Source organism: Cinclus cinclus, chromosome 3, assembly GCF_963662255.1.
Source record: "Cinclus cinclus chromosome 3, bCinCin1.1, whole genome shotgun sequence".
Lineage (NCBI taxonomy): Eukaryota > Metazoa > Chordata > Aves > Passeriformes > Cinclidae > Cinclus > Cinclus cinclus.
In genome coordinates this window covers 93,596,978-93,624,621 of record NC_085048.1, presented here as the reverse complement: position 1 = coordinate 93,624,621, position 27,644 = coordinate 93,596,978, and the positions used below count along the sequence as shown (strand labels likewise).

General features: G+C 45.4%; 1 protein-coding gene across 1 annotated transcript; it reads right to left on the bottom strand.

Annotated features, from left to right (window-relative positions):
* Positions 1–19,391: 19,391 nt before the first annotated feature.
* Positions 19,392–22,078, bottom strand: LOC134042180 (acrosin-like). The gene is made up of 6 exons (XM_062489312.1): positions 22,008–22,078; positions 21,485–21,727; positions 20,907–21,172; positions 20,490–20,635; positions 19,779–20,012; positions 19,392–19,718 (listed from the first exon to the last, which is right to left on the bottom strand). The coding sequence occupies exons 1-6, from the start codon at positions 22,076–22,078 to the stop codon at positions 19,392–19,394; spliced, it is 1,287 nt and encodes a 428-aa protein (XP_062345296.1).
* Positions 22,079–27,644: the final 5,566 nt, after the last annotated feature.

The window sequence follows — 27,644 nt, the reverse complement described above, 5'->3', positions numbered from 1 at the left end:
GAATTTCTTCCTAATATCTAACCTAAATTCTCCTCATTCAATTTGTGCCCATTATTCCTTGTCCTATCTCTGCACTTCCTGAGGAAGAGTCTCTCTCCAGCTTCCCTGTAGCACCACTTCAAATACTGGAAGGCTGCTATGAGGTCTCTCCACAACCCTCTCTTCTCCATGATGAGCAGCCCCAACATTCTCAGCCTGTCTTCCTAGGCAAGGTGGTCCAGTCCTCTATCAACTTTGTGGCCTCCTTAGAATTGCTCCAACAGCTCCATGTCTTCCTTGTGCTGGGGACCCCAGAGCTGGATGCAGCACTGCAGGTGAGGTCTCACCAGAGCAGAGTAGAAGGGGAGAATCTACTCCTTTGACCTGCTGGCCACACTGCTTTGGATGCAGACCAGGATATCTTTTGCTTTCTGGGCTGCAAGACATTGCCAGCTCTTGTTGAGTTTTTAATCCACCATCACCTCCAAGTCTTTCTCTACATGGCTGCACTCAAACACTCCTTTGCCCAAGCTGTGTGTGTGTCTGGGATTGCATTGACCCAGGTGTAGGACTCTGCATAGGAGCAGTTTCCCTGCTGCACTTGAAATGTCAGGACTTCTCTATACAGTGGCCCTTACTTTGTATCTTTTGGAGCAGAAGGTGATTTTCCACCTTAAAGCTACTGTTTTGGTACTTTTGTACTCTCCAAGAAGTCACAGAAATAGGGGGAGTTTGGGCTGGATGTGGTATTGTGTTTTTAAAAGCAGCTTCTAAAAAAGTTCCACAATCTGTATAGATAATTATGCATTCAGTATTAATTTATGCAAAATTTTTATGGATTCAAGTTATATATTTGCAATTACAGTTTGTTGTTTTTCCAAATGTATGGTTTTAAACCTACACCTTTCTGCATGGACATTTTAGGTGGCTGCTATGGATTTCCCACTAATGGGTGCATGTCTGTCTGCTGAGGGAGAGTGCTTTCTGATCTGGTGGAAATCTTGTTCTGATCCAAAGCTGTAGTAAGAAGTGAGGGAATAGCAGTGATCACAAATGGGAGATGAAGGGTCAGGTAAATTCTCTGGCAAATTTAGAATGCATTTGGGGAGCAGTTAGTGAATCTTCCAGTTAAGATAAGGTGGAGGTTCAGTAAAACAGAATAGGAAATGTGAAATGAAATGCTAATGGAAGTTAATGAGGTATTCATCAGGGATGAGCAGGCCTCTATGTCTTAAAAGACCCAAGCTTTACCCTCTGATTCAAGTATGGAATTTATTGTTGAGCACTAGTCATATTTTACAGGCAGAGAGTTATTTTGCTATAAAATGGTAGCTGGAAAAGCATAATTGCAATGCTTACCATCAGGTCTCTAGAGAGCCACTGGAGGTTTGTGGTTGAACTTGTCTCTGCTGAAGTGACATTGGCTGTCTAATGAAAGAAGCATGTATCTTGGTCAATAGAGATAGCAGGCATTTGAACAACCATGAATTGTTATCAACTACTTCTATAATAGTCAGTTGTACCTGGGGACATTCCCAGGCACAGAGAACAGCACACAAAAGCTTGTATCTGTGCTAGGGAGATACTCTAGGAGAGGGTAGCTTCCTGCTGAGGGCCAGCTCAGATTAAGTCCTTGACCCTGGACTGTGCCTGGGAAGGGCTGGGAGAGCAGTAATTGGCATGGGCTGGGAAATGCCTGAACACCTTACTAATACAGATGATCATGGTTCATTCCCAGTTTTGATTTAATTTGCCAATATTTGGGATGAGGGCCTTGGTCCCTGAGCCTCCACTCTGTTTTGCAAGGTAGCAGAACCTGCTGGTAGTTTATGGGCTCTAGGGTGGGGAGGTTTCCTCTCTTTCCTCTGCATCAGTGCACAGGGCAAGCTGGGTGGGGACAGGCTGCCCTGATGCTGCAGCAGTGCAGTCAGCAGATAACACTATCACCCCAGCTATTTGCATGGCTCTGGAAATGAAAGGTGCAAGGCAAATGGCACGTTCGATACAGCACTGCCCTTTGCTTTACCTCCTTCCAGTCCTAGTACATTCTTGGTTTGGTTTTTATTCCAGCATTCACCCGTGTTTAATAAAGTTCTGTGTCTGTTTAACCATACCTTGCTGAGCACCTTGTGGTGAGGAGGTGGAAACAAAACAAAGGTAAGAGGCTTCAGGGTACATGTGGGGAAATAAACCAGGGATGACTTCATGCAAGTCATCGACATGAAACAGTAAGTCTACAGCCTAGAATACAGAAAGTTTTGCAGGTAAAAGATTGCATAATTCAAGAGTTAGAAAGCAACCCTTTTTTAAAATAAACACCTTAAAAATCAGTCTTGTTAAAAGGATCTGATTTGGATGAACCGATCCCCCAGGCCATAAACCAGGAAGTACAACAGGCAGTGGGAAATTAGCACAGTGAATGCTATGACATCTCTTTAGAGAATGCCATGGCATTTTCTTTAATAAGCTGTTTCTTTTTAGAGTTCCCATATGAAGTAGGCATGGTAGCTTTCCTGCATACCTCAGTTTCCTTTGCCTGAATTTGTTGCAGAAAGTGTTTTTTGTTTTGTTTATGGCTGGGCTTTAAGTGCCCAGCAGTGTGCAGGGTCTACACTAACAGAACACCTACCAGCAGCACAGTAGTTGAAGCTCTTTGTGCTGGTTGGTGCATTCAATTTCAAATGAAATTCAGTTTCCCCCAAATGATTTTGGTGACATTGCCATCTGTGGAACACCCTTCTACTCATGAACATCTCTGGTGTGTAATATCTAGGAGTGTAAGTGGGTGTTCAGTGAGCCCTATATTGCCAGGGTGTAGCTTGATAACTCGTGAGAGGGGGAGAGAATCATGACCCCCAAGGCCTTTGGTGATGCTCAGAGGAGCTGCTCCCCAGCCCTCATTGAGGAAGAAGCTTCTCCCCCACAGCCATGCCAGCTCTGGGGGAGAACACCTGTGGTGGAGCATCTGCTCCACACATCTGTGCTTGTGCTGTGGCAAAGGGGTGTTGTGCAACCCCCAGGACAAACTGGAGATGGGGAAGGATCAGCTGTTAAAGGGGAAAGATTTGCTGAGGCTTTTAGAGAGGGAAGAGTGGGAGCCTGGGGAGCTCCCTAAGTAGCCCCCACAAATCCTGTTCTCTCAGTGCCACCTGTGCTTTCCAGCACAGTTTCTGAGGCTGTCAGGAAGTGGGCAGTGGTGTACGCATCTTTCTGCCTCCTGTTCCTGATGCTTTTTACTTGAAGGGAAGTGGCTTACTTGAAAATTCATTAAGGCTTTTTTACATTTTCCCTTGATTCCCATTGTTCCCAGACATAGTTTTTTTTCATTGTTTGTAGTAGCTCCTCTTTGCCTCTGCCCTTTATTATATGAAATATGTAATCTGATCTTAACCATTCACAATGCCAGCAAGTCCATCTACCCCTAAAAGTAACACTGGCACAACTTTTATGCTAATATGCTGCCACTGTGTGTGTGAAAAGAAAAAAAACAAGAGCAGAGATCACAAGGGATAGTTCTCCTTAGAGCTATGAAATTCTACAAATGATGAAATGGATTATGCTTCCTCCTGGTTGTAAGGCAGGGTATTGCTCCGTCAAGAAGGAAACTGATCTTTTTGGGTTAGTGGTTGGGCTGTTCCCAAAGCCTGCCTTTGGCAGACTGAGCATCAATGTCCTTGTGCTTCTTTGCCAGCCCAAGAAGGAAGGCATTTGACTCCTGATGCAGGAATACTGGAGCAAGCTATCTGCTGGTGGAAGCAAGCAGAAGAGTGTTGGTTAGAAGGAAGTTCTGGCTATTTTCACCATCTGAAAATCTGTCCCTGCACTCTGCTCTTCTCCACATGGCAGGGAACTGGGCTGCCAACACAGCAAGGAGGAGTAACACAATGACTCAGCTGTTACCTTAAAGGGGTGAAAAGTGATTTTTCTGGCTACAGTGGGGATCTCCAGGGACCATGGAGCAGCAAGGCAATCACTCCCTACTCCTGCAGGTTCCTGTGTATATATGTGTATATTATTTCTGGCAGATGTCAAAAGCTTCTGCAAATTATTCTATATTTGCAACCCCCAACTCACATTTATGTTAAGTTTCCTTCTTAAAGACAAACACAGTCTCTCCAAGGACTTTGTGTCCTGGCCAAAGAATAATCATGTGAAGCAACAGCACTGGGAGGCTGAGGGGAACAAAGAGGAGCCTGGCTCATGGAGCTCTTTCAAAGCAGTTGTTCACTTGGCCAAAAAGTTTGGCAGCATGCCTGTGACTTCTTTGACTCCAGCATCTCTGTCCAGCCCTATGCCTGTGCTGTGTGGGTCAGGGTAACCTTCTTCATACGGGACACACACAAAGAAAAAATCATTCCGGGCAAATGTGGCTTCAGGACAAGGATCCCTAAGGAAGAGATGTATGGAGTCTCTTGTAGGATGGAGGTTGTTTCCACAGCAAGTGCCATCAGCAGTGGATCTGATGAAGTGGAGAAATGTCTCATATTTGGGGCACATTCACATATATGCATATATTTATTTTTGCAGATGTATACACATATGATACTGACCATATATGGCCATATTTATTACCATGTCTCAGCAAATGCAAGTTCTTGCTTTAGTCACAGTGGCATAAAATATGGCTTACTGGGTATCCCTGATATCTTCTTTCTTGTGTCTCCTTCCTGCTTATCATTTTGAAATTGGACCAATTCAGTATGTCAGGATTTCACATTTGCTCTTTGTGTCTGCCTGGCAGAAACCCTAGCATCAGGGTTTTGTGTGTAGTTGGTATATTTTCTGTACCATTATTGAAAACTGCCAGGTGGATCCCAGCTGTATGAGGCATCTTTCTGCTAGGTACTGAAGCTGTGTCAAGGGCAGAGGCATAATAAGTGGACTTTCATTGTCCTGGGGTTCACAGTGGTTTTTCCTGCTGTGGTTGATCTGGGTATAGAGAGGAGCACAAAGACAGTATTTAAAAGTTAGTGGGACATGCAGAGGGAGAAAAGAAGAGGGCATGGATAGACAAATAGAGCCAGTCCCCTTGGAAAAGTCCTCCTTCTGCTTTGTTCAGTGGGTAGTTGCTATTACAATATGGTTTTTTTTGGTTGGCAATAGCCACAATCTGACCAGCTCTTATCACCCCTCCACAAGCATGCTGGGCTCTGATCCACCCTGCCTCTATCTGGGCACTCCAAACTTTGGCCCCATCCAATCCCTTTGGTTATTTTTCTTCTGCTTGCTCTTTCTCCCTTTTCATCCAGGGCCCCCCTAATCTCCTTTCTTCCTTGCTCATCTGTTCAGGGCTGCCAATCTCTCCCTCTCCAGTATGCTGCTGGCCAATTTGCACTTGCTGTTTTTCTGCTTGGGTACCTCCTTAACACAGTCCTGCAAAATCTAAAAGGAAATTATTCAAAGTGACCAGGTCTAGGGCTTGAAAGTGCAGCCAGTTTGAAAACTAACTTGCCCTTTACAGAACTACTGTTCAATTATATATCTAGATGTGGACATTGAATATACATTGCTGGCCGATTTTCTCTTTTTTTATTAAAAACTGCCCAGAAGTTAGAAAGATTGAAGATGTGGAAACTAGCTTAGTTACTGTGGCTACTACTACCACCACCACGGCCAGCACGAACATGGAAGGAAAAGGCTGTGGTGGCTGATTTCAAGCAATTTGGAGAAGAGCATCAATGCAAAGATACTCTGCAATACTGCTGCTTAAGGAAATACCTAGTGAACCCTCAAAGATTTTGTGGGAACCATGTAAAATCAAGGGTTTGGGAAGTGTTTGACTTGATTGTTTTCCACAGTCCTCCTTCAGGGTCACATAGTGACTCTAAGACAAAACTCTCTCCAGTTTCTGGGTATTCTCCCTTTGGCAAACACCACAGATAACCTCAAAATCTTCCTTGAGGTCCTGTCATCCTCAACACTGAAAAATCACCTGTTTTTAAAATCTGCTTTTTTGTCTTATTTGAGACTAGGCTGGCTAGACTTCAGCCAGGTAGGTCTGCCACGAGGCTGACCTGTGGTCAGCTCATTCCTGCCTTTGGCACTTTGGTCCATCTGCTCCCAACAGGAGTTCTCAGAAAAACCTAGAGCATCTTCTGAGGCACGATTTTTTTCAAGACACTGAGAGCATTTTAGAGTGCTTGAGGTGAGCACAAGGTCTAGAAGAATGCACTCACATTTGTCTCTTGTCCTTGATTTATTGTTTGGGGCGGGGAAGAAAAGAGGGTGTTTGGGTTCAGTGACAATAGAGGTTTATACGTGCTCTTTACTCAGCACTATGTGCTTTAGCATAAACCTCTTGACCCCTGGGGATCTGGCACTATCATGATAACAAGCAGACCTTACAAGTTAATGCCTATAATAACCGATCATGGTAAAAAATTTCCAGGCTTTACAGCTTTGAACCTGTTATCCTATACCAGATTGATTCAACTGTATTTACCAAGTGATTACAAGGGCACTTCTCTTGAGATAGGCAACTTTTCTTGTGCAAATGATTAAACAATTCTGACTAATTTGACTACCATTACGCATTTAAAGAGCGTAAAAAAAAATCCTGAGCAAAGATTCCAGGCACTTAACCTTTCAATCTGATTAATTAAAAATGAAGTTCAACTGATTTGAAAGACAGGTGGTTAATTAAAAATGAAGTTCAGCTGGTTTGAAGGACTGATGATTCCACCTTCAATGTGGTCATGGGCACTGTGGGACTGAACCTCATGAACTTCCACTGTGGCACCCATCACAGCTGTTTGTTTTTCCTGGCTGAACCAATGGCTTTGCCTTCTCAATTATTTTCTTTTTCATTCCCCCCTCTCTGTTGGGCTTTCAGTAATAAGACTATGTTATAGGGCTGAATTTTGTTTGCCCAGCTGGGCATGGTAAAGGGACACTCTGAAGTCTTGTTTGATCACAAACTAAGGAGTAAATGCTTAGAAATACTAATCTATATAGAAATACACTGAAGTATATTGCTCTAAATATTACTGATTGTTCCTTTATTAGGAGAGCACCTGAGAATGAAGGTCAGATCCCTGTTTTTCTGGATGTACTAGAAACATAAATTAGGTGGTGCTTCTGACCCTGAAGAGTTTAAAATGTATACCGAATTCTCAAACTTCTGGTTGATTTGAGAATTTTTGATGTGAGTTTTGCCTTTTAGTGGTGTTTGATGTAGTTAGCTAACCTAGCTATGATGAAAAGGATGTCAGGAGCATATGTTACTGCTGTTTCTTTGTTGCTTTGTCTTGACTTCAGATTTAGTGATGCTGAGTCCAGTTATGAGTGAGTATCTCAAGATTTATGCATGTACATTTATTTTAATCAGCGGACTCATTGATTTTTGTGGTTCTATAAGTAGCTTAGGCTTAATAAAGAGGCTAAGAAGTTAATGTATCTACAGCTCTGAAAAGAATGTTCAGCCTGGCTCCCAGTCCTGGTGCCTATATCAAGCTTTTTGCTTCAGCTGTGGATTCAGAAGGGAAGTTATTTGGTCCTTGGTCACAGGCCTGTGACAGTCAAGGACCAATATCTTTTTGCAGCTATCAGATTGGTAATATAATACAATTAATGCTTTCCAAGAAATATTTCATGAAGTCCTACATGAAAAGCAATTACCTCTACTTTTATGAAAATTATGCTGAACTGGAGCTGTATGGGAGCAGAGGTCTGTACTATCAGGAAATTCATTATCTGCCTGAAGTAGTTCCTTTGTTTCTTATCTGCTTATCACACTGTGCAGCCAGAAATCTCCTTTCTGTAAACTGTATGCTGAAAAACTTAAGCATTTATTTTAAACTAGGTGGGTTTCTTAGTGAGCAAGTAATTAGCTACTTAGCCTGCTTTTTGAAAGCATGCACCTCTTCTATTACATTGCCTAGGGATCAGAAGCTGTTCAGTAGTAAGAGAACCATACACTTACATGGTAATTCCCTGGCTTGTCTTGCATGATCCTTAAAATCATGGCCCTGATGAGCTGCCCTCCCCTACAGCTGCAGTCTGACACTTGGATCTCAGAATGGAATAAGGTACCTCAGCATAAACTGAATCACACTTTAGTTTTTGTTCAACAGGAAAAATCCAAACGAGCAGATCGCTGTTATCTCAGAGTGGCCCTTGGCTGCACATACATCTGTCTGGGCCTGATGCAACTAAGCAAGGTCCAGTTCAGTGCTTGCTTGACAGACATTTAAAGTAGCCTGCTCAAACTTTGGGTTTATTTCTGAGGAATGGAGTGTGACTGCTATCTCTTGTCCCCATCCCCCATCTATGCCCAAAATTCCCAAGGGGAAGGTGAGATGTCAGTAAAACCAAGAAGTCCTATGGGAGTTCATACAAAATGGTGGGAAGAAATAGGGCTGAGTCAGACTTCACCTTTAGACTTGAAGGCCGGCATAATCTCCAGAGCCATTATGTAAGACCCTGGCTCTAAATGTTGCTCTTTATGCCTTGACATAAGCCAGAGATGCAAGCCTGATAAATATTGTACTGACTGAAATCTTTCACTTGCTCTGGCTTCATGTTGATGTTGCAAATAGAATTTATCCTGGTTCATGCTGGAATAAAACAAGGTAGGGTCTGTGCCATGGTATCTTGAATTCTCATAACAAATCTAGTCTGAAGTGCAATAAATTAAAAATCCTAGTGAGCTTACTAGGCACTGGATCATGGTCAAAATTAAAGCTTTTGATGACTCGTGGAATTTTGGTATCAATAAAGGATTAGGTCTTGAGGCAGTAACAATTTGTAATAATGATTCATAGAAGAGACAGAAAGCGATGGTCAAAGGTGAGATGAATCATACTTCCAGTGAAGTTCCATTTTGTTACTGATTCATGCCTTCCTAAGCCAGAAGGAAGCTGCTTTATGGAAAATCTATCTCTCTATGAGACTGGCTTCAGGAAATCTACAATTTTTAAACTACTAAGGTTTTACAAACAAAATCATCCTGCACTTATTTAAAGCCAGTATTTTCTCTCCTCGTTGCTATTCCTTGGTTCTCTACTCTTCTACACAAACAGTTCAGAGTGAGACTGGCAATACTGTGCTGTTGATACCACTGCTGTTCCTCCAGCCCTGCCAGGAGGAGCTGCAGCATGAAGCTGCTTGCGCGGTACCTGGAACAGCGCTAGCTGCTGTCCCTCTGCCAGAACGGGCATGGACTCAGAATATTTCCTTCTTGCTTTTCATTTTCATCTCCTTTTTTGAGGTGCTGCAGGCTAAACTGTCACCTGTGTCATTTGCATTGCCATCTGCAGTACTGCAGCTACACAGGTCTTTGCTAACAGGGGTTAAATCAGCCTGTTGAAGATCCAAGTTCATTTAGGTCTTTACAGGGAGTCACAATTTGCTGTCTCGGGGGCTGGGATGTAGTTTTATGGTTTCTTTGCATGTGGGAGTGACCTCTTTCTGGGCTCCTGCCTCATCCTTTCGTTTAAGTCAATATTGCAAGGGATGCGTTTGTTCAATTTGTTGAGGTTAATGTGTGCTAAGACCCTCCCCCAAAACAGCAGCATTTGTGTGTGCTCAGTACAAACAATCCCAAAATAATAAACCCAAATATTTCAAGATGTTGTTAGATAAAAGCAGATGAAAGAGTTTAGGGGAGGGAACTGGTGCTGTTGTCTTAGGCTGACTGGTACATTATGTCATAGTCCTCATACAAGGATATTATAATGGATAAATCCTTCAGGGCCATCCTTCAGGTGAAGTATGAAGCAAAACTTAAAAATGTATGTAAGGGAAGGTCTCTGCACTGTACTGATCTAATTTTCCTTTCCCCTAAAATATAGTTTAAAAACTAGTTAGTGAAATTTCTCCTGCAGGAAAAATATCCTTTGGGTGTTCATTTGCAGCATCATAAACAGTACGTAACAAGCAGATGTCTACAAGATTACTTAATAATATATTTTTAAACCATTCTGGTTATTAGTGGGCAATGTTGAAAACAGGTGGTGCTAAAATAGTACTTATGGGAAGAAAGCTAGTGCTGCAAGTACCTGGGATGAACACAACAAATTTCAGATCTGAAAATCATAATAAACGGATCAGTCAAGGTGGTCTTTCTTAAATTAGATCTCTGTCTGAAGGAGCACATTTCCTCTTTTCTTTAGGGAACAGGGTTTTTTCAGGTATCTGCCCATTTGCCACTAAACTCTTGTGAGTGTGGAGTTAAAGCATTTTCAAGATACATTTCTGCATGATGTGATTAAAATGTGATTTACATCTGGGAGATGTAAATAGTCCTAGAAAGGCCATTTTGTATTTGATTGCTGTATGCTAATGATCAGCAGACATGGTGGGACGTGATGATGATGGAGTTAAGACAAGTGTGCAGGGAAAAACAAGCTTCTGGAGAAAGTCAGAGCTTTTTCACAGTAAAAGTGGTAAAACATTCCAAGTCATAGAATTGCAGAACATCTTGGGTAGGAAGGGACCCACAGGGATCTTCCAGCTTCTGGCCCTGAACAAAAAAGCCCCTGATAATATCCAAACACTTTTTGAGCTCTGTCAGGCTTGTTGCTGCGACCACTTCCCTGGGGAACCTGTTCCAGTGCCCAAAGCACTGGATAAAGGATCTTCATCTAATATCCAACCCAAACCTCTCCTGACACAACTTCAGTCCATTCCCACTGGTCACCACAGAGAAGAGAGCAGTGCCTGTCCCTCTCTAAAGTGAAGGTGTAAGTATTAGAAAGCAGGATAGGGTAGAAAAAAAGTATTTCAAAGTCTAGCAATTATTTAAGGAAGAGGTATAAGAAATATTAGCTAAATGTGATCTCATTTTATTTCATCTGTAAACCCTTCCTCCAAAATATTTTTAAATTCTTTTTCTGAATACTCCTCTGCTTTTTGGCTGCCTACCTCTGAGCTGGGAGAAAACTTGGCTGTTCCAAAGGCTAAACACGATTGCAAGTTAGATAATAAACCAGACACCTCCCCCAAATCCAGTTCATTTAAGTATAAGTACTTCAAATATATTTTCTTGCAGTGTGTTTAAATTAATTTTTAGTAATTTCTTCCCTGATATTCATAACAGTCCTTGTTTCTTTTCTGCTCTAGAAAATAGCAGATTAGTTGTCATTGTTGCATGCAGGCACAAAGGTAGCAATGCATGTGACATGGGTATTTACATTATAACATTTAAGACATTTTTAGTAAGAGGAAGTGACATGGAAACTAGAGAAGTTTACCCAGGATAATTAACAGTTTGAACCCCATAACTCTCATAACTGTATCATGCAATAATTTTCCATTGCACTTTCTCCTCTACAGCAGACATATCTGATTTTCTTTAGAGGTTATTAGGTATCACTGGCCAGTCATAAAATATGACCTCTTTTCCCTGCAAGGAGTGAAATGTCCTGGACACAAGTTAATGTGTCTTCTGATTTCAGGACAAATCAATGCTTCTGAGTCTTCCCTGGAGGTTCATCTTTTGACCACTTCTGGACCATTCTCTGTGTTAAATTTATCTAGCACAGTATTAGGGTCAATCTGGAATTGGAAGGGATTTCCCTTGCAGAAAGCATCCCTTACTTGAGTACATAAATGCTGAGAAATGATGGAAAATTACTTTGCTGTAGTCAGGAGATGTGGTGTAGGGATTTGCACCTAGAAGTCAATTCTGCTGAGCCTTTCTTAAAAAAAAAAAAAAAAAAAAAAAAAAAAAAAGACCAATCAAACAGAGAGGAATAAACCATTTTCTACCAAACACAAGACATCACAACAAGCCCTCTGCCTACACAGCAGTTCTGTTCTGATTCGTGACGCAGATCCAGGAGCCTATTTGTGCAAGTTATTAGAGCAATTTAGTAGCAGTGAATTTGCTGCTCTGCCATCAGTCTTTCCTGCTGGCCATTGGGTTCACCTTATGATTTGAGTTCATTTATGAGGTGGTTAACAGCCCTTTAAGAATTTGCTCTTTGTATATGAAGACAGATGATTGTATACCCTGAACTCTCTTAATCTCTGGATGCTATAAATAGTTGTATGCCCTTGACGTGCAGATTTTTTTGCAAACGAGACCCATTCAGTGCTCACCTTGAGCAAAGGCACCAACCTCTGGACTATCTCTGTCCACAGGCTCATTTTGTCTTCCTAGGCCAGTGATCACCCCTGGGGCACTGGCAAAATCCATTTGATCAGTTCCTGCCTTCTGCTTGTGTCATTCCTCAGTGCCCTGAATGAGATCAACCTCTCCCTGTATGGACAAAGAAGAAATAATTTGCTCCAGGATCAATACCAGCTTTTACAACTGGTATTTTTGCCTCATTCTGGAGTCGCTTTTCATCAAAATTTCTGAGCACAGCTACTGAAAAATCAGTAACAATAGCAAAGTAGCTAGTAGATGTTTTAGAGTGCCTGGTACTTCATACCTTGCAGAGAAAAGCTGTTCTTGGGTTGAGTTTTTATCTACCTTCAGCTTCTTTTTGTTCTTGTGTTGCTTTAATTGATCTCATTTTTAAAAGTTTTTTGTTGTTGTTTTGAGACTATACTTGCTTTGCCAGCAGCTTGAGGTACTGCATGCTTGGGTATGTTCTGAGCACTGCAAGGCTGGATAGTCACAGTACAAGGGAAAGGATCCTTTAGCCCCCAGGATATGTAGATGTGGCATTTAGGGACAAGATTTAGTGGTGGACATGTTAGTGTTTACAGCTGAAATTGATGATCTTAAAGGTCTTTTCCAAGCAGAACAATTCTATAAATCTGTGATGTGATTACTTCAGCTTTTCCAGTTGGTTTTGTGCCCCACCAGAAGCACTAGAAACCTCTTTTCTCCCAAATGAAATCTGAAATTACCCATGAGTTTATTAGGTGGGCAACTTAATGGACCCCTGCAACAAGAAGAGACTCGCCATGATTTCATGCCTGTTGCTGGCACTGACATTTGTACAAGCAACGCAGTGAACTCCAAGGGCACAGTGCTGCCTGTACCCAGAGGTGGACAAGATCCTTAAGGGCACTTTAATCTCCAGACAGCAGGAGCTTTAACCCATTGTGGGACTGTGAGACTAATTTTTGTGTTTTACGCTTCCTGAAGGACACTGGGGCATTTACAAGATGAAGAGCTATTGCCTATTCAGGGAGTTTTCCCTCAAGCCTTTCATTTATTTCAGTGGGATGTAGATATATTTATTTATTCCACCTCATCTAACTGTGCTCCAATGCCAGCTTGTACCAGTCTTTTATTCTGAGATTAATTTTACCTGCAGATGTAAAATACCTTGAAGGAGTCAGTCAAATAATTTCCTCTCATAAACCAGGCAAATAGATATGCATCAGGTAACGGAGCTGTTGCTGAACTTTAACTACCCCTCAGCAGCACCAAGGCACACGGGGGCTCCAGTGTTGTGGTTTGAGTGACAGGGATGTAGATGCTGATGAAGAGGTTTGCCTTCTGTACCTCTGAGCCCTATGGAAATGATCCCTCTAGTGGGCACTTGGAAAATTAACTGGTGGTGCTCCTTGCCAGTGCGGGAAGCCTAAGGAGGGAGTAAGTGGAAGAGTTGCCCAGTGTTAGGGGAAAAAAAGGCCAAACCCAAACCATTAAAGAGACAGCTGTATTTTCCTAAACTTTACCACTGAGATAAGATTTTAAGGTAGTTGTTTTGAGAAGTGGCAAACATCAACAAAATGTTCATTCAGTGACTTCTACAAAACTCTTTATTTAGATTTTTTACATCAAAATAATGAGATTGTTTTTTTAAGTGTTATCATCTCCTTGGGAGATAAAAAGAATAAAGTATTAACAAAATACTTTCTGAATGTTCGGGGGCATGGGTGGGGGGGGGGGGGGGGGGTGAAACATGTTGTGATTTCTTCCTTAAGGTGAAAGCATGAAGTCTTTTTATGGAAACAACTTCTTAATTTTTCAAGAGATTTCAAAAATATTTCCAAGAGATTCAAACAATTTCCAACCAGGAAAAAAAAAATACCTAGAATTTGTGCTCTGATTGCAGGCACTACCTTCTTCTGGTCCATCATGTGTGTCCAGTTACTGTCATTACTCATAGTGACTCTTAAGAGCAGGGCATAAAACATTGAGCTTGCTGGTCCCCCTAACACAGAGGTGTGTTCCCCCTGAGCCCAGAATGTGCAATGTGCCTGGACAGTGTCTGATGGAGGTCTCAGCTGTCTGTTAACTGTAGCTGCCTTGAAGAAATAATTTGCAGTGAACATTTTCTTGTTGCTGTTGCTGTGACAAACCTTTACAGGGCAGGCCGTAGCAGCAGTGAGCTCCTCCCTGTGTGACCTGGTGTTGTATCACTCCACGCTTTCCTGAAGGATCAACAGCGCAACCCTGTGTTGGACCAAGTGTTCTGTTGTGTAAGGATAAATCTGACAGCTTTTGGATAAACATCCGGGTGACCCTAATGCCACCGCTGGATCACAGCTCCTGTTGCAGCCCCTTGCTTGGCTCACTGGAAGATGTGGCTGTAGACAGGAGCGATGATATCAAAATCTGATTCCTTTTGGGTTTGTCTTCTGTCTCCTTTCAACATCTCCTATGTCTAACTCCAGTACTTTCCTTCCCAGGTCCTCCATCCCACAGCTGCTCTGTGCCTCCCACTTGCTGGGGTGTCCTGAGCAAACAGTGGAGCCTGCTCTGCCAGGTGAGCCACAAAACTCCCCCTTCTTTCTCATGACCTGGTGCACATTCCTGCCTCAACCCAGCTGTGCCTGGCCAAGGGTGGACCTCTTGAGCTGTTCTTGTCTGAGCCACATTGCTAAAAGCACTTTTCAAGTGAGAATTTAAAATGTTTTTATTTTCAAACATCTCTGCTTTCAGATTTGAGACGTGAGAAGGTGTTTGTGCACTAGTCAGGCATCCAGTGGCAATTTCATTCCCCTGTGTGTGGTTGCACAGAAGGTGTGTGCTGATAAGTTGTGCCATTCATGAATCATGCTTGTCCCTGCTGCTGTTCCATGAAGCTTTGGTAGAGGAGATCCATTCTATAACTATATTGAAGTTCCCATGTATAACCCAAAAATGCTTTGTTCTCCACATATATTCTTGTGTGCTCTCATTGGAGGGTGTCTGTCTCATCTGGGGGCCAACAAAGAAGTGCTCTTTCTTTTATATTCAGAAAATATAAGTTGTTGATGAAAATGAATGTGTACTTGGGGAGCATGCAGATAGAAAAAGTAAAAATGATGGGAGCAGAAAAGAAAGACAGTACCTTGTACCTTGTCACCATCCTGAGACTGTGTGGTGACTTGGTATCATTACAAAGCCCTGAATTTCCTGAAATTATAAAGCAACTTCAAAGAGAAAAAGCATGGTTTTAAGTAAGAGTGGAACAGTTCTACCCTTCTGGGTAGCATGAAGAGTTCCACTCTTATGCATTGACTATTAAATGCTTCAGAATAGACATGTTTGAAGCTCTGACAACAGTTGTAATTTCCCTTGATGTTACATGCAAAGTCAATATTAGTTTGGGTCAAAGTCATGTCTGATCTAAAGGAGTTTGGCGTGTTTGTGATTATGGAGTCACTGAAATGTATGGAATCAACTCTTTGTGGGTATTAATCACAGGATAAATATTTGGATCACTTATTTAAACTGCTATTGCATTAGTGAAAAGTGTTTGCAGAAAAATACTTCTTTTACAAAGAACTACAAAATATTCCATCAAGTTCTGACTGCAACACACTGGTAAGAGTGCAGTTCCAGTGAGTGATGCTGTTGGAGAGAGGATGCTTTCTCAGGAGTTGGGATTTTTCCTCTCCTAGTCTGTAGGTTTTTCCAAGGTGCAATGGAAACAAAGGGATTCTCATGACTGCTTTAACTGTACTTCACAGGAATCTTTTTTTGAAGACATTATGCTGAATTCAGCTTCACATAGAAATCCTGTAGAGGACATTCCATGTCACAGAGACCAAAATAGTGTGAGTTCAGGCAGCAGTGTCTTGTAGTTCAGAAGGATTACAGGTGACCTCTTCCCTCCATCTCTGGCCAGGGGCATCTTGTGATTCTTTTAAGTAGAACATGTTTTACAGGTAGAATGTGTTGTTGGTTTTGTAGAGGCTCCTCTGTCATATGTGGAGACTTTATTGTTTTGCTGCATATTGTTGTTCTATTAATAAAGGAGCAAGTTCAATAGCGACTTTTTAGAAGGAACTGGATCAGGTTCTTATAGAATTCATTGTCACAATTTGGTTTAGTGTTTGGGACTGAAATTCAGGGAAATTAAAGCCTAATGTTCTGTCTTGAACAGGTAAAATGAAAACCAGCCAAGTTTACACTGCATTGCCTACTTATCTGAAGACTTTTAAAATTGACTCCTATACAATCTCTTTTTGCAAACTTCAGTGGCCTTCCAGTACCTGAAGGAAGGCTACAAGAAGAATGGAGAGAGATCATTTACAAGAGAATGTAGTGACAAGAAGGAATGGCTACAAACTAGAAGACAGTAGTTTTAGATTAGATATTAGGGGAAAAATTCTTTACTGTGAGTGTGGTGAGGTGCTGGAACAGCTTTTCAAGGGAATTTGTGGATGCTCCATCCCTGGAAGTGTTCAAGACTAGGTTGGATGGGGATCTGAACAACCTAGTCTAGTGAATGAACCCCTGCCCATGTCAGGGTTTGGAAGAAGATGATCTTGAAATTTCCTTCCAACCCAAACCATTATCAAATTAATTACCCTTATATGATATAAGCTTTAAGTAATCAGCATTAATATGTTAATTAATGTAATGACATTTTTGTGCTAAGGAATAGGTTATATGGGCTAATGATGCCCAAACTCTGTTCTTTGATTGTTTTGAGCTGAATATAGTGAACAAGAAGTGAAAGCAATTTATGCAATTATGTAGATAGTGTAAACGATCAGACCTGACAGACCATGGATTTCGGGAGAGTGCTGTTATATGCCTCAAATGTACTCTTAGGCAGGCAGTTGATTCCAATGGCCCAAAGAACCCAGAGACTACCTCAAAATACATCACCATAGGGTTTCCCCATGGTTGAGAGTTTTTGTTGGGTTACTTTTTTTATTTAGTTTTTAATTATAGGTTATACCATGGCAGAACTAGGGGTACAATGTAACCTTGAAATTGGCAATTACAAAACTCTGCCCTGCTTTCTAAAATGTCAACAATGCACTCATCAAATGCTCTCAAGGTTGTCATAAAGTGCAGCTGATGTGGGGATTTTTGAAGCACTGGTGAAGTTTTCGTTCCAAGTACAAAAATCAACTTAGTTCCACGTTTTATATATATATATATATATATATATATATGAATTCCTGGTAAATATTCTCATTGAGTAAGGGGGTTGCTTTGCAGGGTTGAGGATGAAAAGCAGAAATGCATTTCTGAGCACAGGTGACAATCCAGTCTTTGAAGGTTTCATTGCACTCAGATGACTACAGTATTAGAAGAACCAGATTTGAAAATATCAGGCTCAATACAGGGCAGTTTGGTGGAGCAGCCATGTGGGTAGCTGGAAGAACTCCAGGGAACAGACTCAATTTGGGCTGTGTTAGTTGAGTAAGGCATGACTAATAAGATTTTTTAACAAAGCATTTTTAGAGTCTGTTGAAACAGTCTATTTCCCTTGAAGAAAATCAAACATTAGCAAGTTTTCCTACTAATTCTAAAATAAAGCTCATGGTCTCACATTCAGCTTGTGTGGTGGCAAACTGCCTACAGTTCACTTCGGAAGCCTTCCACTTTGGAAACCTTTCTACGACTTAAAAATCATCAGTGAATGGAACTACTTAGGACATTAAGCATTCAGCTGTTCTGCCATCTCAGTGTACAAATGGGTGCCTGCTTTTCATGTCAGCTGGGGTTAGAATGTTGGAGAGCAGAATACTGAAATAATTGAAGAATTAACATAGATTGAATTACACTTGTGCGAGCTGTAAGTGATTTGGGTGGGGAGGCAGGAAGTGCTTGCTGGGGGATGCAGTGTGGGGAGTGGGCACGGGTTTTAAATGTGTGGGGGCAGGAAAGTATTTTGGATTGTGGTACTTATTGAGATGGAGGACAGGTAGAATTTGTGCCATGGCATGAATAATACATGGCTTTTTTTTTTTTCTTTTCTTTCCCTCCAATGGCTTTGTGTTTTGGTGCAAGGCATAAAGCAAAGGGTGACTTTCACTGAGTGCAAGTGTGTTTCAGCAGGCTATTGATTAAGGGTGTAACAGTATTGGCTTACTTGGTTTAGACTTAATAGATTCTGTAGGTATAGTGGAATGGTTTCAAACGGAAACCGTGGATTTAAAGTAGATACAAAGGAGAGATTCTTCACTTTGAGAATGACGAGGCTCTGGAACAGGTTGCCCAGAGAAGCTATGGATGTCCCACCCCTGGCTGGGTGGGGTGGAGAGAAGCACCGAGCCGGGCGGGCGAGGGGGGTCACCGGAGGGGCGGGCCCGGCACCCCGGGTACCGCGGGGAGGAGAAGGTCTCGGGCCGGAGCCGCTGCGGAGCGGGGCCGGCGGCCAGGAGGTGTCCGGGGCTCCGAGGGACAGCGCGCTGCAGCCGAGAGCGTTTCCCGGAGGAGGGACGAGAGCGGAGCTGGGATCTGATCCGAGCGAAGCCGGGGCGGCCCCGCCGGTGCCGGGTGGGAAGGGCTGTCCGTGTGAGAGATAAAGAACCGGAGTCGGTGCTTGGGCAGGCTGCAACCAGCTCGGCTATGAGAGCCTTCGGCTTCCCTACCCCCAAACGACCATCAGGTATGGAAATTCAGGTTTGCTTGTGCATATGAATGTCACAGCTCAAGGTGTGCTCTCTGTGTGGGATTTTCAACTTCTCCCCTAACTTTTCCTCTTCTATTAGGATTTTTAGAGAATAAAGCACATTTTGGGCACTGGTGACATGTAAAAATTGGAGTAGATAAATAAAAAAATACAAGTAATAGCACTGGTATCTGCACTGCAAAGCACAATGCCCATTTTGACAGAGGAGAGGGGGAAATGACATAAGGGAGCAGTGTCAGTGCTGTAGAAAAGCAACACTCTTCTCACAAATAGTTACTATGGGAGGAATTTATCTTGAGTACAATGAGGCAGTAATGTCTCCTAGGAGTTTTCAACAAATACTGGAGCCTTAACAAAAATATTTTCCTATCCTCTTCCTAGGCTTGATGTAGCAGGTTCCTCCAGCCCATATTGGCTCAGAGCACTCTCTGACCAGGCTTTGGATCCACTTGGTCCCCTTGTGCCCCATGGGTCTTGACCAAGAGCTGGAATTGCACTGAAAAGCTGATTCACTTTGAGCATAGGTAACTTTATTTCAATAACTAAATCAACCCCAGTGTTTGCCTGCACACAGGAGAGGAGTGAGGGCAGGGCAGAGCAGGCTTTAGACACTGAGCCTGCTTTTGGATCAGCAGGCATTAACCCAGCAGGAAAAGGTTGCTGTACACCGCAGCCAGCCGTGGATCCTTTCTCTTCTGCTTCTCAAGCAGTGTTCAGTCCAAGGACCTGTTGGAGGAGCTTCTTCACCTTCTTAAAGAAGTCTACCAGTTTGTTGAGTGGAAATGGGCAGGAGCTAACCTCGCCCAATGGTGTTGGTTTTTGAGTGGAGGGAGCTGTTGTCCATGGAGTCTGAGTGGGGATTGATGTTGGCAATGGTTTATAAGTGGGAGGTCGTGTTGGCCATGGCTTATGAGTGGGAAGTGATGTCGGCCATGGTGTATGAGTGGGAGGTCGTGTTGACCAAGGCTTATAAGTGGGGGGTCGTGTTGGCCAGGGCGTATGACTGGGGGGTCGTGTTGACCAAGGTTTGTAAGTGGGGGGTCGTGTTGGCCATGGCTTAAATGTGGGAGGTTGTGTTAGCCATGGCATCTGTGCTGTTTGCTGGGCGGTCATAAAATGACTCCAGGCTTGTGATGTTGGAGAACCCCTTCCAGCTGTGTTTATGCCTGTCTGGGCCACGATCCAGTCGTAGAAGTGCTGAGTGGAGGTGTACACTCCAGGCTGCCTTTCTCTGGCACAGCCTTTTCCCCAGCTGGTCACTCCAACAACCCACCAGGAGTCAGCGCTGTTGTCCTGGCACATGAGAGGACCACCGCTGTCACCCTGCAGCAGAGCAGAGGAGGATTAAGGTGGTAGTGGGTGGCCCCCATCTGCACTGGGGCTGTCTCCTTCTCTCCCACAGCCCCTGCCAGAGCTGGATTCCAGGCAGAGGAAGGCTCTGCTCAGGGGCTGGAGCCTCCAGAATCTTGGCTGTGAATGGCTTGGGGTCCTGTAGTGTAGGGCTGTCTCTGTGCTCTCTGCACAGGGCTCCTGGATGTGCAGAGGATGGACGTTTGGCACCTGGACCTCTGGGCTGCCAAGAGCACGAGCTGGGCTTTCTGGGCTTTCTGGCACAAAGGAGGCACTGGGCAGGCAGGTGTGGATGGGGAGTGTGTGGGAAGCCCCCAGAGCACTTGGGGGGAGCTGGGGCTGGGAGGGTGAGAGAGTGGCTGTGCAAAGCAGGCCCTGGGCTGTGTTGGGGCAGTGCTGCCCAGGCTGCTGGTGCTGCTGGGGGCTGAGTGGCTCATGGCATGCTCCTACCTGGCAGGTGTCGATGTTGCCCTCTGGGTAACCAGCACACACGTTGTGGGTGTGGATTTTCCCTGCATACCAGTCACTGCTGTTGCAGAGCTGGATATCAATGAGGTGGACATTGGCCTCCTGCAGGTGATCACTTGATTGCTGAGCTGTGAGCAGAGAAAGGAATAAACCCTGAGCACAACATTGCCCATTCTCCTCATCTCTCTTGGGAGAGCTATCCATTTCCCTAGGGTTTGGCTTTCCTTCTGCAGAGGCACTGGAGCACTGTGTCCCTGCAGCCTGTCTCTGGGGAGCAGGCCAGGTCCATCTCTGCAGAGGCATGCATCCTGCAACCTGGCTTTGGTCTCTGCTCTGGGGAAGCCCAAACCCTCTGCCTGGTGTGCTGAGCTGGCCCAGGAGTCTCTCTTGGGAACTTACCTCTTGCAGCAGTGGAACCCCATCCAGCAATCCAGCAGTTTTGCAGCTCTGACACTTTTAGGGTAGAGTGAGCCACACAGGCCAGCTGGATGTAGGGGCTGCACTGGACAGGATGGTCCAATTCCATCACGGCAATATCATAGCTCATGTCATCAGGATTGTAGTACGGGTGTATCAGCACCTGCTTGACACTGCGCACTACGGCCCCAGGGCCCGGCTGAGTCAACTGGGTGGCTCCAATCACCACATACAGCATGCTAATGTTGCTGGAAAAGAGATGGAGAGAGGGCTGAGAACAAGCAGAGCCATGTGCCACAGCAGCCGGCAGTTGCCAGACCTGTGCGTGGCACGGCAGAGAGGGAGCCGTGCTCTGGCAGGTGTGAGTGCCCTTGCACGCCTTAGGCTGGGGGAATGCCAAGCTGGAAGCTGCTAGGAGGCCTTGGCACAACCCAGGCTTCTCCTGAGCCATGTGGCAGCTGGGCTGCCTGAGAGGGAAGGGGATGGGAATAGCAGGTGGAGCTGCTGACAGGGCACCTGCTGGTGTTGTGGGGATGTCCCCGTTCCCCGATCCTCCTTACTTAAACACATCGAAGCAGTGAGCTGCTGTGAGGACCCACTCCGTGCTGATGAGAGACCCTCCACAGAAATGCCCTAGGTCTGGTACCCAGGGGTGCTGGATGCTGACAATCCAGGGCCACGCTCCTGGCAGGGCACCCACGCCACCCACGATGCGTGTCATGCCGTAGTCATTAGCTATGTTGCCATAGTAATAATTCATGAGGCCGTAGTCAGACACTACGCCTCGGAGTCCGCAGGTCCCTCTGGAAGAAAAAAGAGATTTCCTTGTTGCTTCATGGCCTGCAGTGGCTCAGGCTGAAGCTCAGCCCTCTGCCCTCCCCACAAGGGCTTTCACGCACAGCCAGCCAGGGAAGTCCATGGGATGTGAGTCTGTCTGTGCCAGCACCTGGCTGCTGGCAAGGAACTGAGGCTTCCCCATGGTGGGTGGGAAGCTGTGGCCCGGCCATGGGGGACAGGCGGGCGCTCTCCAGGGAAGGCCCCAAGTGTTGCCATGGCTCCCTCCCAGGGCCTGGGGCCACTTACCCACAGTTGTCCCATGTCCCCTGCGCCAGCCCGGCCACGGTGAGCAGGACGAGGAAGCTGAGCCAATTCATGGCTGCCAGAGGCACGTGTCAGCTGCAAGCTCTGTTGCTCCGTGCAGCAGCACAGCCACAGCTACAATGCCCGCAGCAGCTGCGCTACCTGTGGTGCCCTCGTCCCCAGAGCTGATGTCACAGAGGGGTGGGTTCCGTGTTCTGGGCTCCATGGGGGTCTGTGACACGGGGGCCCACTGCGGGAGGGGCAACATCAAATCAGTGAGGCATAGAATGGTTTGGGGTGGAAGGGCCACTCTAATTCATCTAACTCTGACCCCATAGCCTTGGGCATGGAGGGATAGTGGTAAAGGCTGCTGTGTGCATGATGGGAAGGGATGGAAAAGAGAGGATTAGCTTCATGAACCCTGGGGCAGTGTTGGTTACTTGGAAACAGCAACCTGAAAGCAGCAGAGTGTCCTGGCACAGCTGGGGTGCAGGTTCCAGCAGTAGCAGAAGAAGGCAGCTCGTGGCTGAGTTATGGTGGTGGTAGCTGTGACCTTCCTTTTCTGAAGCCAAGAGCGAGCGAGAGCGAGCTTGTGCCCCCGCTCTCCTTTTACCTGCGTCTAATCTCATGGTGTCTCTCTCCCTCCAAGAGGCGCTCCCAAAAACCAGACATATTCCCCCTCCCCCATCTCAAGTACCCAGTCATCAGTGCTTCTTAGCAAGTCAGTAGGAAAAATTCCACAGCCAATGAATAAATGAAACAAAAATCCACCCCCTTACATTATCCACCCCAGTTTTTTCCTATACCAATACGTCACATCAATTTTAAACCTTTAAATTATATACATACATGCAATACCTTAATTTTATACATATATACATGCAGATACGGATACAGACACAGTGTCATGGGTTGTTAGCCCTAAAACAAGGTCTCTTTGAGGTATACATCACGTCTCTCCATCCTTTTGCATCACCCACCCAGTGCAACTTGGTCCCTGAGCAAAGACAATCCCGTGGATGGGATTGTCTTCGCTGGAGACAGAATTTACCCAAGCGGTTTTTCCTAGCATACCTCTCATGTGCATCACTGGAACCTTATCTCCATCTGTTCCCAAAATTGGAACAGGCTCATATTGGGCAGGGCCTGGTCAGTTAGTTGAACCTCGGGTGTTCACTAACCATGTGGCCTTTGCTAAATTTATCTCCCAGTTCTTGAAAGTCCCCCCACCCAGTACCTTCAAGGTGGCTTTAAGCAGTCCACTGCACCATTCAACTTTCTAAGTGGCTGGTGCGTGATAAGGAATGTGGTACACCCACTCGATGCTGTGTTCTCTGGCCCAGGTGTTTATGAGGCTGTTCTTGAAATGAGTCTCATTGTCTGACTCAATTCTCTCAGGGATACCATGCCTCCAAAGGACTTGCTTTTCCAGGCCCAGGATGGTGTTCTGAGCAGTGGCATGAGGCACAGGGTAGGTTTCCAACCATCCAATGGTGGCTTCCACCGTGGTCAGCACATAGTGCTTGCCTTGGCGTGTCTGAGGCAGTGTGATGTAGTCAATCTGCCAGGCCTCCCCATACTTATATTTGGACCACCGCCCCCCATACCAGAGGGGCTTCACTCGCTTGGCTTGCTTGATGGCAGCACACGTCTCACAGTCATGGATAACCTGGGAAATGCTGTCCACGGTGAGATCCACCCCTCGGTCTCGTGCCCACTTATAGGTAGCATCTCTGCCCTGATGACCTGAGGCATCATGGGCCCATTGAGCCAGGAACAATTCTCCCTTATGTTGCCAGACTAACTCTATCTGTGACACCTCTATCCTTGCAGCCTGATCTACCTGCTGGTTGTGTCAGTGCCCCTCGTTAGCCCAGCTCTTGTGGACATGGGCATCTACATGGCAGACTTTTACAGGTAGCTTCTCTACCCGAGTGGCAATGTCTTTCCACTCATCAGCAGCCCAGATTTGTTTTCCCCTGTGTTGCCAGTTAGCCTTTATTCATCGTTCCAGCCAACCCCACACAGCATTGGCTACCATCCATGAATCAGTGTAAAGGTAGAGCTTTGGCCACTTCTTTCTTTCAGCAATGTCCAGGGCCAGCTGAATGGCTTTGAGTTCAGCAAGTTGACTTGATCCACCTTCTCCTTCAGTAGCTTCTGTGACCTGTCGTGTGGGGCTCCATATGGCTGCTTTCCACTTCTGGTTCATTCCCACAATGTGACAGGAGCTGTCAATGAAATGAGTGTGTTTTGTCTGCTGGCAGTTGGTTGCATAGTGAGGCTTCTTCAGCCCATGTCACTTGTTTCTGCTCCTCTTTGTCAGTGAGACCAAAGTTTTCACCTTCCAGCCAGTTTGTAATTATTTCCAAAATCCCAGGGCGATTAGGGTTTCCAATATGGGTGTGCTGCATGATGTGGGTGATCCACTTGCTCCATGTGGCATCAGTGGCGTGGTAGAGGGAACCTTTCCTTTAATCACCCACCCCAGCACTGGTAGTCGGGTGCCAGGAGGAGCTGTGCTTCCGTGCCAATCACCTCTGAGGCAGCTTGAACTCCTTCATAGGCAGCCAAGATCTCCTTCTCTGTTGGGGTGTAGTTGGCTTCAGACCCTCTGTGACTTTGGCTCCAGAATCCCAGAGGTCGGCCTCGGGTCTCACCAGGTACCTTCTGCCAAAGGCTCCAGGACAAGCCCTTGTTCCCGGCTGCAGAGTAGAGCACATTCTTCACCTCTGGTCCATCCTGACTGGACCGAGGGCTACAGCATGAGCGATCTCCTGCTTGATCTGGGCAAAGGCTTGCTGCTGCTCAGGGCCCCAGTAGAAATTGTTCTTCTTGTGGGTGACCAGGTAGAGAGGGCTCACGATCTGGCTGTACTCAGGAATGTGCATTCTCCAAAAGCCTATGGCACCTAGGAAAGCTTGTGTTTCCTTCTTGCTGGTTGGTGGAGACATTGTGGTCATCTTGTTGATCACCTCAGTGGGGATCTGGTGCTGTCCATCTTGCCACTTTACTCCCAGGAACTGGATCTCACAGGCAGGTCCTCTGACTTTGCTTTTCTTGATGGTGAAGCTGGCTCCCAGCAGAATGTGGATGATCTTCTCTCCTTTCTCAAATACTTCCATTGCCATGTTCCCCCACACAATGATGTAGTCGATGTACTGTAGATGTTCAGGAGCTTCACCCTTTTCCAGTGCAGACTTGATCCAGACTTGGATCACCACGGATCAGTCCGTGGTGGTGCTGTGCTTCCACCCCTGGGGCAGTCGGTTCCAGGTGTACTGCACACCCGTCCAGGTGAAAGCAAACTGAGGCCTGCACTCTGCTGCCAGAGGAATGGAGAAAAATGCATTGGCAATGTCAGTGGTGGCGTACCACTTTGCTGCCTTGGACTCCAGCTCGTACTGGAGTTCCAGCGTGTCTGGCGCAGCAGTGCTCGTGGGATGTATCCTCTCTCCCTAGCTGGGGGACATGGGGCTTTGACTTCGGGGCCTGTGAATCACATTGGTGCCATATGGGAACTGTTCTTTCTTACCTTCTTCCTTATCTCCCTTATTTCCTCTTGGAAGCTCTTGATCACAGCAGAGACATGAGCCTGCATCAGGCCATTGATCATGCTCTTGTATTTCCTAAGCTTGTTGGTGACAGACCCCACTGTCTCTCAGTTGTTATCAGCATTAATGGTTGCAATACAGGTGGTGTATTGAGATGGCCCTAGGTTTGCAAGATTCGTAACATTTGCCCTGTGCACCTGACCTTGTCGGGGTCATTGTCATGTTGTCCATCCCTCCCAAAGAGTACCTCCAGTACTGCCACTTCTCTCAACTGTTGAATACCTTCCTCAAGGCTCTGCTGCAGCATTCTATGATGGTACTTCCACATTTTCTTTCTGTGGACAAACCTTTGTCTTACACTCATTAAAAGCCGCTCCCATAGGGAAAGGGACCCTGGTTCCCATATGAATGCCTTATTCACACCTGAGTCCTGAGTCAAGGGTCCCAAATTCCTTGCCTCAGTTTCACACTTTTACCCATAAGATCCCAGACTCAAAGTAACCAGTTTGTATAAGCCTTAAGGTCCCTGCAAACAATGTCTTTTTGCAGATTACAAAGACTTTGATATGAGAGTGACTTGGTGATGATCTCAACTTCTGGCTTCCCTGCGGGTTGTGAGGGCCCTCCTTTCTTTTCTTTATTATCCTGTTGCTCTGATTTCATCTTACACTTTTTTGTTTCCATAGGGGTGACTGGTGCTGGTTGTGATTGCCCTTGCAGTTCAGCTGGAACCAGGATGGCTGTATTGTCTGTGTGCTCCAATGCTGCACCATCAGACTCTCCCTTTTCAAGGCAGGGGGAGGGTTTCTCACCAGCTGGGGAAATCTGGAAATCAGCATCTGGCCCATCTTGCATATCTTTATCACTAGGACCCCCACCCAATTCGGGTGGTTCATTTCTGAGGTGGGCTGTGGAGCAGGATCAGTCTCTGTGGCAGCATGCCTATTTCCTGGGGTAGGTATCAGGGTGGTTATCCAAGCCAATCTTCCCTTGTCTCTGATTGCTAAATAGAACAGGCCTATCAGCAACACCAGCCACTGTATGATACCATTAGCATTTAGAGAAGATTTGAACCCTCTGAAAACTGGTGGGGTAGACCCAAAAATCTGTGTAAAGGTTTGGAAGATAATTTCCCCTGGTGTCATTTTCTCACTGTCAGTACCATTATTGAAATAAACCCTAAAACATACAGTTAATGTGTGATAGCTCTAAATCCATATGCCTGCCTTCCAGAGGAAGTTAAAAACTCATTAATTCCTCACCTTATTAACCCATAAAGCAAACTGGATAATAGCCACAGTAGCCTTAATTATAGGACCCATAAGGGTCCTAGATAAGGGGATGAAAATGGGAGAAATATAGCTGTGACCACATGCTACCTGAACTAGGGTAAGCTGGACAACATGGTGCCACCTAATGAGGTTTCTAAATTCAGCAAACAAAGAATTAGGTAACTTAAGAACTGTTACTCCTGTTTCACCCTTTTCTCTTGGTGCCCTCAGGCCCTGCACTGGATGCCAAAATCTGTCTTGGCTTGAAAGACTGGTGTCTGTGAGGGAAAGCAGGGTCCTCCCTTGAAATGGAGACTGTAAACCCCCTTCCTCTGAATTAGCATAATTTTGAAATTAAGGCCTCTCAGGCAAAGATATGGGGGTTGGAATTACAGTTCTTTACTAGTATGTATAACAAGGCAAACAAACAACTGCAACTGTGCAGTTAATAACAAAGAGAGCAGGAACCCTGTTGAGCGCTCTTGGCCGCAGGCACTTTTCTCTTTGGTGCAGTTCCCGTCACAGCCGGCAGGGGCGCTGGTAGCTCCCGGCCGGCAGGGCGGGTGCAGTGATTCCCCCGTGGCTGCAATGGGCGCTGTGGCGCGGGCTCTGGGAGCACGCGGGGATGGTGGCTGTGTCCCAGATGGGAAGGGATGGAAAAGAGGATTTGCTTCACAAATCTTGGGGCAGTGTTGGTCTCAGTGCTCCAGCAGGCTGCTTGGAAAAAGCAAGTTGAAATGGGAGGGGCTCCTAGGAGAGCTGAGGTGTGGGATCTAATTGCAGCAGAAGAAGGCAGCTCCTGGCTGGGCTATGGT